This window comes from Barbus barbus (genome assembly GCF_936440315.1).
Source record: "Barbus barbus genome assembly, chromosome: 41".
Taxonomy (NCBI): domain Eukaryota; kingdom Metazoa; phylum Chordata; class Actinopteri; order Cypriniformes; family Cyprinidae; genus Barbus; species Barbus barbus.
In genome coordinates this window covers 24,464,633-24,478,204 of record NC_136719.1, presented here as the reverse complement: position 1 = coordinate 24,478,204, position 13,572 = coordinate 24,464,633, and the positions used below count along the sequence as shown (strand labels likewise).

The window sequence follows — 13,572 nt, the reverse complement described above, 5'->3', positions numbered from 1 at the left end:
CATACCTTCATTTCATAAATATTTGCCATACCAATTTCTATACCAGTCAAAAATAGCACAAAATAAATAAATATAATTACAATCAATTAAAAATGCTTTAGAGGCTTCGGTGACACCTAATTGCACTTGTGACATAAGCAAATTATCCTAATAGTTTGATTATATTTGATGAGATTTCCTAATTTATTTCTTTTCAAGTGTGATGTGATCGTTTGTCTTGTCAGGTTTTTGATGCCACAAACACAACCAGAGAGAGAAGGAGCCTCATCCTGAGTTTTGCGAAGGAAAACGCATATAAGGTCAGAGGATGTGTGAATATGATTGGCTTACTGAAATATGATCAGTTCTTCATGTAGCAGTTGTCAGGGAGCTCCTCCGCCAGCCTAGTTTGCCCTTCGTAAACCTGAATAGAAACCCTCTTGCAGCCTTTGATGGGTTTACTTTTGGTTTTGTTTCCAGGTGTTTTTTGTCGAGTCGCTTTGTGACGACCCAGAAGTCATTGCTGCCAACATACTGGTGAGTGTCACCGTTAATATTCATCACCGCTGTTATATCAGAATAAGTTGTCGAGGCTAGATAACATTTATTTTTTATGTTAAAAGAGTTTTTTTCTTCATTTTATTATAATTATGCAGCTCAAATTAATTTAGAGGCTACAGGAAATAGTTGAGCTTTAAAAAAATAAATAAAAATATTGCACATTTTCAGCTGTTTATTTGTTGTACATAAACTTATATATCTTTATGACGATAAAAATGTTAATGTAAAAAGTTAATATCACTGGACCTATGTCACATCATTAATTTGATGGCAGGATGTGAAGGTTTCCAGCCCTGATTATCCTGAGAGACACCGCGAGAGCGTGATGGAGGATTTCCTGAAGAGAATCGAGTGCTATAAAGTCACATATCAGCCGTTAGACCCAGACGACCATGACAAGTAGGATTTCATTTTCATTTTAAAAGTATTTTGATCTATTTATTATTTCCCCAAAGCATCATCTAGTAGCTGAGGAGACATTTGGCGTTTTTGTCCTTTGAGCAAAGATTTTTTTTTTTTTATTATTATTACTACTTTTTATATTTGACGTGTTTTGGGAAACTATATGATATGTAATTTCAGCTGTTGATCTGTGACCTGGGGTCCGTTCTTCGTACGTCGCTAACTCAGTTGATTGTTGGCGATTTCGCTTGATCTTGGATCATTTGGTTCTTCGAAGCTCCTCCTGGACTTGTTGTCATAGCAACAGGTCCGTAAGCTTAAACCTGCTCCGGAGCAGGCTTATTTCATGTAAACAGGATTAGATTGCATCTTTTAATGCAGAATTGATACTTAAAATCTGTCCCAGCCAGCGCTACTTTATTACAAGAGTACCCTACTGCTCCAGGGACAATAATTTGAAGAAATTTTTTTTTATTAATTTATTGAAAAATAATATTGTGTAGTCTATAATACTATAGACACAGCCAGTTGTAGTCATTGAAATATTTATTCATGATAAAATAATTACTTCATAATTGCATTAGAGTATTACACACATTAATTTGAGTGGTGACAGATATTATGGGAGTGGCTTGATGGTCTTCATCTTGACCCTTAAGAAACTTTCATTAATGCTATCGCCTAACAAATCTGTTTCAAAGATTAAATTAAATTCATTTAATTTACAACATAAAAAAAAAAAGTAAAGCCAGTAGAAATACTAGAAATCGTGATTTTTGTTTTTCCGTGAATATAAATAATTGGGAATCATGTAAAAATAAATAAAATAAAAACAGTGCACGTTTCATATATCTATTATAACATTTATGTAGTTTTGTTCGCTTGGCTGTTTCCTTATAAAAGTCCCGAAATTTGTCAAGTTTTTCTTCAGGTGTTTTTTTTTTTTTATGCTATGATATCATTACGTTGCTGTCTTGCCGCCAGCCAATCGCTGCACTGCTGATCGTGGTTTCGAGTATCCATACATCTGCCCTTTTCAGGGAAAAGGCAGATGTATGGATACATGTTAAGTGAGGTACAAAGAACAGCCCCAGAACACCATCTATAGCTTTTCTGTTGTTACGTCACTCAGTCTCCAGCAGAGAGCAGTACAGTACTGAATATATTTTGTTAATATTCTGGCACGTTGGTTTTGTTTTGGAGATAATACTATATCATAAATGCCTCTAAATACTTCCTAATTGATAAAGTTAGTGTGTTAAAATAGTGTGTATATTCAAATATTAACTTGGTATCTCTGAAAAATCTATAAGGATGTTTCGGACAGTCCAAGGCATTTGTGAGATTCCTCAGGAGTAGCTTTTGGCTTTAATCATAGAATAATCTGCCAGTGCTTGGAAAATTGTAACCTATTATAGTGGTTACAGACACAGCTGCCTTCAGATTTCCTCCACTATCTTTTATTCTCTGCTGTGAAAGTGCTCATACAACGTCCGGAAAACTGTTCACTTCAACTTGCAAGCTACAGTATTCTTGATTTGTACACTTTATTATATGCTTCACAAATGTGAGGTCCAAAAAGGGAAACGGCATTATGGTACAGTATATTTAATTATGCAGAAATAAGTGGAAAACCCACAGTATGTTGTTCCTGAAATGTATTTGTAGATTTAACTCTTGTTTTAATCAACAGTATTAGTTTATTATTTACTATAATATTATTCTAGTATTTACTAATACTTTGAAAAATGGAAATCTAAAATAAAAAATAATTTTAAATTATTTACTTTTAATAATTGTTTTTTGTTTTATCATTTTTCTTAGTTTTTAAATATTTATATTTGTTTTCATTTAATTTAATTTTAGTACTTCAGCTTAAATGTATATATTTAAATTAGCTGCTAAAGCAGCACTTCTAATTTTTATTTAATGTTTTTGTCATTTTAATTTTTTTATGTTGCTATTTAGTTTTATTTATTGTAGTACTTCAGCTTAAACTTATTTTATTGTAGTTTAGTTATGTCAAGGCAAAATTCCTGTTACTTATTTTCCATCCAGTATTTGTATTTTATTGTAGTTTTATTTTAATTAAGAGCGTTTTTTAAAAGTTCTAGGTAATGATAACAACACTGTTAAATCATTTTGCCACCAAATTGTCAGATATGAATTCTAAAAATACTATATTATAGCATATAAGATTTAATTTTAGCATTTTTACATCTAAGTAGATAGCAAAATCTTTTATCCTTGACGAATGAATAAATCTATAGTATTACCTGCTGTAAAACCACCTATTTTTACTCTGTTGTGGAGAGTCATTTACAGGGTTTTCAACTCTTTTATTAAGTTTAGGGAACAGATTGTTCATAAACATGAATGCTTTTTAAACAAGGGAAGGGACGGTTGAAGGTAATGGTGATTAATTGTGTTTTTCTTTCAGCTTGTGTCTTACAAACAGTTAAATGCAGGAATGGTTCCTCTGGGTTCGCCTGTTAATTGTTTTGTACTCGAGGAGAATAAAGATAAAACATAATATAGTGTGTGTGTGTGTCTAAACCATTAGGTCACAAACACATGTGTAACAGTTTGCAAAGGCATCCGTAAAACCATTTCATGATTGTTTTTGGGCTCTTTCAGGGATCTGTCCTTAATCCAGGTGATCAACGTCGGCCAGCGTTTCCTGGTGAACCGCGTTCAGGATTACATCCAGAGCAAGATCGTCTACTACCTCATGAATATTCACGTTCAGAAGCACTCCATCTACCTGTGCCGCCACGGCGAGAGCCAGCACAACGTCCAGGGCTGCATCGGAGGAGATTCAGAGCTCTCCAGCAGAGGAAAACAGGTGCACTTCATAGATCAAATCAAATCAAATCACTTTTATTGTCACATCACCACAGCACGTGTGCCTTCGTGAGTGAAATTCTTGAGAGCGTGCTCCAGACACTGCAAAAACAATTTACATATAGACATTACCATACATACGTACAGACTTATACAGATGACAATGTGTAATATACACATACATATACTCAGTACACACAGTGTACTATTAGACAGACATACAGTTACCGATACACATTATACACAGTATGTAGTACAGATTCTACGTTATATACACACAGTAATATGCGAAGATGCAGCAGATTATATATAAACCGGATGTGCAAATGTCATGGATGTGCATTGGATGGTATCCAGTGCTGGCAAAAAGATTGTTGTATTTGTGCAGTAGTGTACTGGTAGTCCAGTTTGAACTGTATGGGATTAAAGTGCAGTGCGTATACTGTAAAGTGGGATTATGCTGTAGGTATATTAGTTTTGACTGTTCATTAGCCTGATAGCCTGAGGAAAAAAGCTATCCCTCAGTCGGCTAGTGCGGGATCGGATGCTGCGGAGACGTCTTCCTGAGGGCAGCAGAGAGAGCAGTCTGTGGGACGGGTGGCTGGAGTCATTGATGATCCTCCGGGCTTTCTTTATACACCGCCTGGTGTAGATGTCCTGGAGGGAGGGAAGCTCACCTCCAACAATGTGACGGGCAGTTCGCACGACCCTTTGCAGAGCTTTGCGGTTGCCAGCAGTGCTGTTTCCAAACCAGGCGGTGATGCAGCCTGTCAGGATGCTCTCCACAGTGCAGGTGTAGAATGATCTGAGGATGCTGGGGTTCATTCCAAACTTCCTCAGCCGTCTCAGGAAGAAGAGGCGTTGGTGTGTCTTCTTCAGCACTGCATCTGTGTGAGCGGACCATGTGAGATCCTCAGTGATGTGAACACCGAGGAATTTGAAGCTGTTTACTCGCTCCACAGGTGTCATGTCGATGGTGATGGGTGTGTGTTCTCTGCTCTGTCTCCTGAAGTCCACCACCAGCTCCTTGGTCTTGTCGATGTTGAGTGAGAGGTGGTTCTCTTGACACCATTTAGTCAGGGTTCTCACCTCCTCTCTGTAGGCCGTCTCATCGTTGTCAGTGATCAGGCCTATCACCGTTGTGTCGTCAGCAAATTTGACGATGACGTTGGAGCTGTGTGTTGCTGTACAGTCGTGTGTGTACAGGGAGTACAGGAGTGGGCTGAGGACGCAGCCCTGAGGAGCACCAGTGTTGAGGGTCAGCGGGGATGAAGTGTTGTTGCCCATTCTGACCACCTGACATCTGCCTGTCAGGAAGTCCAGGATCCAGCTGCACAGAGATCCGTTTAGTCCCAGAGTCTGGAGCTTCTCAACCAGTGTGGCAGGCACTATGGTATTGAATGCTGAGCTGTAGTCCACAAACAGCATTCTCACATAGGTGTTCTTATTTTCCAGGTGGGAGAGAGCAGTGTGCAGGGTGAAGGCAATAGCATCGTCTGTGGAACGGTTTCTGCGATATGCAAATTGTAGGGGATCCAGTGAGTCAGGCAGCACAGAGCAGATGTAGTCTCTGATGAGTTTCTCAAAGCACTTGCTGAAGATGGGTGTCAGAGCAATGGGCCTCCAGTCATTCAAGCATGTGATTTTATTTTTCTTTGGTATGGGCACAATGGTGGATTTTTTGAAGCATGCGGGAACCACAGACAGAGAGAGGGAAAGGTTAAAAATGTCTGTGAAAACCCCGGCCAGTTGGAATGCGCATGCTCGGAGCACACGGCCTGGGATGCCATCGGGACCCACAGCCTTGCGGATGTTCACCCGTCGGAAGGATCGGGTTACATCTGCGACAGAAAAGGAAAGTGCGCTCGCCTCTTCTGCTACAGCCGCGGGAGCGCGCTCTGTGTGGGCGGTGTTGTGAGCCTCGAAACGAGCATAAAAGTTATTAAGTTCGTCCGGTACAGAGGCGGCAATGTTCACAGTAGCTGGTTTATTCCCTCTGAAATCTGTGATGTTGTTGATACCCTGCCACATGCTTCTTGCGTTGTTGGTTTTGAATTGTTCTTCAACTTTGTTTTTATATTGTCGTTTGGCAGCTTTGATTGATTTCCTGAGATCGTAACTGGCTTGTTTGCGATCGTCAGAGTTTCCGGATTTAAAGGCAGATGTCCGCGCTGACAAGGCTGCTCGAACATCGCTGTTAATCCACGGTTTTTGGTTGGGGTAGATGCGGATTGTTTTTGTCGGTACTACATCCTCTACACACTTCCTGATGAAACACGTTACAGTATCTGAGTACGCCTCTATGTCGTCATCAGACGCTGCCCGGAACATGTCCCAGTCCACGTGATCAAAACAGTCCTGTAGTATAGCGTCTGATTGGTCCGACCAGCATTGAATTGTCCTGAGGGCGGGTGCTTCTCGTTTCAGTTTCTGCCTATAAGCAGGCAGGAGCAGAACGGAAGTGTGGTCCGATTTGCCGAAAGGTGGGCGGGGGAGCGATTTGTAGGCGTCCCGGAATGGAGAGTAGCAGTGGTCCAGTACACGATCACCACGCGTGTTGATGGTGATGTGTTGAAAGTATTTTGGAGCTATTGTTCTGAAGTTGGCTTTGTTGAAGTCCCCCGTAACAATAAACGCTGCATCTGGGTACGCGGTTTCCTGCTCGCTTATATTCCCGTACAGTTCCTTGAGTGCCTGGTCTGTGTTGGCTTGAGGGGGAATGTAAACAGCTGTGATTATGATCGCTGTAAATTCCCTCGGTAGCCAGAATGGTCGACACAGAAGCATATGAAATTCCAGATCAGGGGAGCAGGAGGATTTAATAGAGTGTAGGTTCCTTTCATCACACCACGAGTTGTTGATAAAGAAACAGACGCCCCCGCCTCTGCTTTTCCCTGTGAGCTCTTTCGTTCTGTCCGAGCGGTGCACGGAGAACCCCGTAAGCTCGATGGCTGAGTCTGGAACCACTGCAGACATCCAGGTTTCTGTGAGGCAAATAATGCAGCAGTCCCTTGTTTCCCGTTGGTATGAGATGCGTGCCCGCAGTTCACAGAGTTTGTTGTCCAGTGACTGAACGTTAGCCAGCAAAATAGTTGGGAGAGGAGGTCGGAGGGGACGGCGTCTGAGTCTGACAAGGACGCCGGCTCTCTTCCCCCTTTTCCGGCGGCGTTTCTTCGGTCGCGATCGTGCAGCCCAGACAAAGGGCTCTGATGCGGTGTCTGTAAACAAGGCGCCGGCGTTCAGGAACTCAAAGTCCGGTTTGCGTTGCGCGACGAAGGAACCAATGTTTAAAAGCGTGTATCTATCGTAGACAGTTATACTGACAACATCTAACACGTGAAACAACAAAATAACAAATAAAACATAAAAAACATAAGAAAAACTGCAGAGTTTTCTTGGAGCTCGCAACACGGCTGCCATGCTCGGCGCCATCTTGGTTCATAGATAGATGGGCAGAAGATGGTTTATTTCAGTATCACTGATATACTGGAACACCGTCCTGGTACGCAGGCACGTGCAGACGGGGGTGCGGTGGGTGCTTGAGCACCTGCCCCTTTTCCCCTTGATGCCCAAAGTGCCCTTTTGTCAATGCCTGCCCAATCTAACTATTAATAAAATTAATTAATAATAGTTTAGCCGTAAATTAAATTATCCACATGATGACGATCTCATCTGGAACGATCCCTCACGTTCAGACACCTTTAGGATGCCTTCAATAACGTCCGCGGCTGCCGGTAAGTGGAGTTCTCAGCGGAGCGGTGTGCTTGTAAACTAATATTATTGAATTATTATTATTTTACGAGAACGGCGTGAAGAGGTCATGTACAGCTGTTGTTTATATTGCTGTGTGTAGCCTGTGGAAGCACTGTTAGCTGCAGCAAGGAGCTACAATATTTTTGTTCAATGTTTTCCTAATGACAATTTTATGATTGGTTTATCATGGTTTATCAGGAAATATATTTTATATTTTCTATACTAAATATGTCAATCAGTACTGCATTTTTCATATAGTTTATTTATTACCTGAAGATAACTTGAAAAACACACATAAACTTTGGCTCTGAGGGGGAAGTAGTGGCCTAATGGTTAGAGAGTCGGACTCGTAATCCAAAGGTTGCGGGTTCGAGTCTCGGGCCGGCAGGGATTGTAGGTGGGGGGAGTGAATGTACAGCGCTCTCTCCACCCTCAATACCACGACTGAGGTGCCCTTGAGCAAGGCACCGAACCCCCAACTGCTCCCCGGGCGCCGCAGCATAAATGGCTGCCCACTGCTCCGGGTGTGTGTTCACGGTGTGTGTGTGTGTTCACTGCTGTGTGTGTGTGTTCACTGTGTGTGTGTGCACGTTGGATGGGTTAAATGCAGAATTCCGAGCATGGGTCACCATACTTGGCAGTATGTCACTTCACTTAAACCATATATTTTTGCAATCATGTGTTTGTCTTCACATTTCATCAGTAAAACGTTTCTGCTTTTTATTCAGCTCAGCTACAGCAATAGACGTGTGAGTTTGTCCATACGTCATAGGTTTCTGTGCGAGAGCACCCTCTGACTTCGAGTATGAATGAAACATGCACTGCACGAGACTGTTCAGCTCTCCTGATATTCATATCTCCTCATTTTGGATACGAATACAATACAATACAATACAATATTTTTTGTAAAGCACACTTAAAAACAACCAAGGTTGACCAAAGTGCTGTACAGAGTAGAATAAAAACACAAAAATAAGATGGATACAACAAGACTATCAAATTTAAAACACAGCACTAACAAAACAACAATTCAAACAATAATCAAGGGGTACTGAAAGCTGGAGAGAAGAGATATGTCTTTAGCGCAGACTTGAAAGCAGAAATAGAGGGGGCTAGCCTGATATGAAGAGGTAGACTATTCCAGAGTTTCGGACCTGCAGTCGCAAAAGCACGATCACCTAATTTTTTTAAGTCTACATCTAGGCATGATGAGTAGACAGAGATCACTAGATCTCAATGTTCTAGATTGGGTGTATGGATGACTGTCAGGTACTGAGGGGCCAAATTGTTGAGGGCTTTATACACAAATAGAAGAATTTTAAAAGCAATTCTATATTTGATGGGTAGCCAGTGCAATGTCAATAAAATAGGGGTTACTGGCTCATACTTGCGGGTACCAGAAAGAAGTCTAGCAGCTGCATTTTGCACTAGCTGTAGACGGGAGAGAGAAGACTGAGAAACACCGTAATAAAGTGAACTGCAATAATCTAAGCCAGTTGTTACAAAAGCATGGATCACCGTTTGGAAATTACTCTGTGATAAGAAGGGTTTTACTTTAGAAAGTTGACGGAGATGATAAAAACATGATTTTACAACAGCATTGATCTGTTTATCAAATTTTAAGTTATGATCAAATAGAACGCCCAGAATTCTAGCACACTGAGTTTCAAATGGGGCCAGAGGGCCACAGTCAACATCTAACACACAATTTTCCTTATGCTCAAATAGAATCATTTCGGTGTTATTTTAATTTAAATGTAAAAAATTACTTGAGAGCCAAAGCTTAAATTCTTCTAGACAGGCCAACAGTGGTTGTAGGCCGTTTTCTGAGTATCATCAGCATATAGATGAAAGGATACTTTATATTTGTTAAAAATGGAAGCCAGCGGTAGCATATACAGGGTAAACAATACCGGTCCAAGAATTGATCCCTGTGGCACTCCACAATTAAGAGGTATACTAGAGGAAGACTGATGACCAATACAAACATTAAAACTTATTTTGCTCAGATAGGAACGGAACCATTGTAAGACTATGCCACACAGGCCCACAGATGTCTCCAAACGTGTTAAAAGGACCTCATGATCAACCAAATCAAAGGCAGCACTCAGATCTAATAAAACTAAAGCCATGGATTTCCCAGAGTCAGTTTCTGTAAAGATATCACTTGAGACTCTTAAAAGGGCAGATTCAGTACTGTGTAAAGCTTTAAAGCCAGATTGAAACATCTCATGATTGTGATTAAGTCAAGACAATTTTCTCAAGGATCTTTGAAAAAAAGTGTAGATTATAAATGGGATGAAAATCGGAAAAAGAAGGATCCAGGTTTGTTTTTTTAAGATAAGGTGTCACCACAGCACATTTAAGACTGTTAGGGAATGAACCAGTAGACAAACATTTGTTAATAACCAATAACAGACCAGAACCAACTGTGTGCATGACTTGTCTAAGAAAAAGAGGTGGAATTATATCTTGAGGGCAGATAATTGGTTTTAGGTGACAAACAATTTCATTACATGAAATCAAAGCAGTAGGCTCAAACTCAGACCAGGTAGAAGAACATAATGGAACATCATGCAAAATATATGTTGAATTAAACCGCTGGGATCTTAATGTTGGGATCTTCTCAACAAAAAACTTCCCAAAATTGTTGCAAAGAGAAGTTGAGGGCTCGAGAATAGAATGCACAGAGGGATTTAAGACAGAGTTAATAGTAGAAAACAGAACTTGAGGTTTGTGACAATTATTTGTAATAAGTTCAGACAAATATTTGCATTTTGCAGCTTTCCGAAACATGTTATAAGAGTTTTTCAAAACACTGAATAAAACTACATTTAAATCTAGAAACCTCTCTGTGAAAACACCTGCTCGAGCTCGAATAAAGTGCAGGGAATGAATTTACATGTTATTAAAATTAATACTAAATTAAAATGCAGCTAACGTAGTTCTACCCACAGCAATAAAAACAAAGATGCTTGTTCTCTTTCGTTCTTGCTGTTTAACTGGGAAAAGTTTAAAGTGCGTCGAGGTGTCTTGTCTTTTTTATGTTATCTGACTAAAAACTATTCATACTTTGAACTATTATTATTAAAGTATTTATTTAAAAAACGTAGAGTGCCTTAAAAATAATGATCACAACACTGGTAAAACAGGCTTATACTGATTTTCTCGTCCTCCGAATTATATTTATAAATCTTGTTTTTATAATCATTATCATTTTAAAATGAATAAATTCAGAACAGGATTAGAATAGAATTCTATTTTAAATAAGACAGGAATATTTTTTTCTTCAACAACAACAGTAGTGTTTACAACAGCAATACATTTGAAGCAAAAACAGAATGGTCTGACTACATCAAAAAATCTCTGCATGAAACCGAAACAGCAGTCGAGCTGAATGAGACATAAACGTACTCTCTGCCTGCAGGCGGTGCTTAAAGCGTTTCCTTGGTGTCTGCCGTAAACAAAGCAGCGCTGCATTTATAAACTTTAATATGCATTATACAGAGGCAAAATGAAAATAAAAAATACCATCTAAACTTTTCTAAAGTTCCCCTCAGACATACATGCATATAAACTCCTACCCCTAATTGAATCACGATTTGTTTAGCATCTCAACCGATTTGATTCGTCACATGTTTGAATCGATTTTCAACCGGCTCGCGGTTAATCGTTACATCCCTACAAGCAGGGCCTTGCAGAGACCTTTGGAGGGGCAGGTGCTCAAAGTATAAAAGGGGCACATGGAGCACGGCTTTTAATAGGACTGTGCTCCTTGCTGATATGTGAATCGAAATGGATGCTTCTTTATTGATACAACAGCAAATGCCGTGATGCGAGACAGAACAGAAAATACCATTTTAAGTTTAAATGTTAAAGACATTTTTTGCACCTCTTAATTACTCTGGAATGATGTTGTTGTTGAGTTTACAGGGTATGGTGGTTTTGCTGTTGTAAACACTACTGTTGTTGTTGAAGAAAAAAATATTCCCGTCTTATTTAAAATAGAATTCTATTCTAATCCTGTTCTGAATTTATTCATTTTTTGAATGATGATTATAAAAACAAGATTGATAAGTATAATTCGAAGGATGAGAAAACCAGTATCAGCCTGTTTTACCAGTGGTGTGATCATTATTTTTAAGGCACTCTACGTTTTTTAAATAAATACTGTAATAATAATAGTTCAAAGTATGAATAGTTTTTAGTCAGATAACATAAAAATGACAAGACACCTCGACGCGCTTTAAACTTTTCCCAGTTAAACAGCAAGAACGAAAGAGAACAAGCATCTTTGTTTTTATTGCTGTGGGTAGAACTACGTTAGCTGCATTTTAATTTAGTATTAATTTTAATAACATGTAAATTCATTCCCTGCACTTTATTCGAGCTCGAGCAGGTGTTTTCACAGAGAGGTTTCTAGATTTAAATGTAGTTTTATTCAGTGTTTTGAAAAACTCTAACATGTTTCGGAAAGCTGCAAAATGCAAATATTTGTCTGAACTTATTACAAATAATTGTCACAAACCTCAAGTTCTGTTTTCTACTATTAACTCTGTCTTAAATCCCTCTGTGCATTCTATTCTCGAGCCCTCAACTTCTCTTTGCAACAATTTTGGGAAGTTTTTTGTTGAGAAGATCACAACATTAAGATCCCAGCGGTTTAATTCAACATATATTTTGCATGATGTTCCATTATGTTCTTCTACCTGGTCTGAGTTTGAGCCTACTGCTTTGATTTCATGTAATGAAATTGTTGGTCACCTAAAACCAATTATCTGCCCTCAAGATATAATTCCACCTCTTTTTCTTAGACAAGTCATGCACACAGTTGGTTCTGGTCTGTTATTGGTTATTAACAAATGTTTGTCTACTGGTTCATTCCCTAACAGTCTTAAATGTGCTGTGTTTCTTTTTCAAACCTGCATCACTGCTGTTGTATCAATAAAGAAGCATCCATTGTTTTAAAATCTCAATTTAGTTTTGTTATTTACATTTACGTTATATTTACATTTTGTTATTTAGCAGATGCTTTTATCCAAAGTGACTTACAAATGAGGAGAATAGAAGCAATCAAAACCAACAAAAGAGCAATAATATTCAAGTGCTATATTAATATATTATGGTGCAATATTTCAGTTTCACAAAGAAATGTGCAGCATTTTGTCCAAGCAATAATAAAAGGACACATTTAATTTCTAATTTGTCTTAAAGGAGTCCTATTATGCTTTTTCACTTTTTGAATTTTAGTCCGTGTGTAGTGTGTATGTTTGGGCATAAAACGATCTACAAAGTTACAAACCTCAAAGTCCACTCCAAAGGGAGATATTTCGTTTGAAAAAAATCCCTTTTCAAGAACTACAACGTACGGCGCATTTGGACTACAAAGTTGTTTTCCTGTATTTATGACATCACAAATTGTAAATCCCGCCTACAGAAATTTGAATGGTTGGGGACTGAGGAGCACTGTACGTTTCAAAATCGAAACCCGGTGCGGATGTTTTTATATCACTGTATTTCTGATGGAAACCAACTATTTTCAGAAAATTTTGGATGTCATTTTCATTTAATCTTGCATATAATGCCTAATAAATCAGAGCTCTGCTTTGTGTACAGCGTTACCGGGCAAACCTCACTCTCTCCCGCTCCAACAGCGCCTCCTGCTGGCAGAGAATTAATTTGCATATATATGCCGCCACAAATAGTGTAAGTCTGTGGGACTATGGTATAAATAAATTCAACTGTATAACAGTTTCAGTGCAATTCATGTTATAATGTCAGAATTAAAGAACAATAAACATAAGTATTACCGTTGCACTTATCTGTACATAGTCAATGCAGTTATTTTTCAATTTAAATTTGTATTTCTTTAATATGTCTTGCAATATCCGTGCATGCAAAGGTTCTGCATGATCCTCTTGTTCAATATTCTCGCGGTCTGAACTGATATGGCAATACTGACGAACTTGCTGTTCTGGCGAGGGGCGGGGCAGTACTGAAACACCGTCTAAGCTGTTCGCCAATCACAACGCA

The 13,572-nt window shown here is 39.1% G+C and overlaps 1 protein-coding gene across 2 annotated transcripts in view; it reads left to right on the top strand.

Annotated features, from left to right (window-relative positions):
* The window catches only part of LOC306860763 (6-phosphofructo-2-kinase/fructose-2,6-bisphosphatase 2-like), a 29,826-nt gene that overhangs the window by 5,900 nt on the left and 10,354 nt on the right, over nucleotides 1–13,572 (top strand). For both annotated transcript variants that reach the window (XR_013783414.1, XM_079402652.1), the window contains exons 6-9: nucleotides 225–299; nucleotides 460–516; nucleotides 815–939; nucleotides 3,580–3,787. Coding sequence is in view for 1 of the 2 variants with exons in the window: in XM_079402652.1 (XP_079258778.1) it covers nucleotides 225–299; nucleotides 460–516; nucleotides 815–939; nucleotides 3,580–3,787 (465 nt within the window). In the remaining variant the exon portion in view is untranslated. The remainder of the gene's footprint in view (nucleotides 1–224; nucleotides 300–459; nucleotides 517–814; nucleotides 940–3,579; nucleotides 3,788–13,572) is intronic.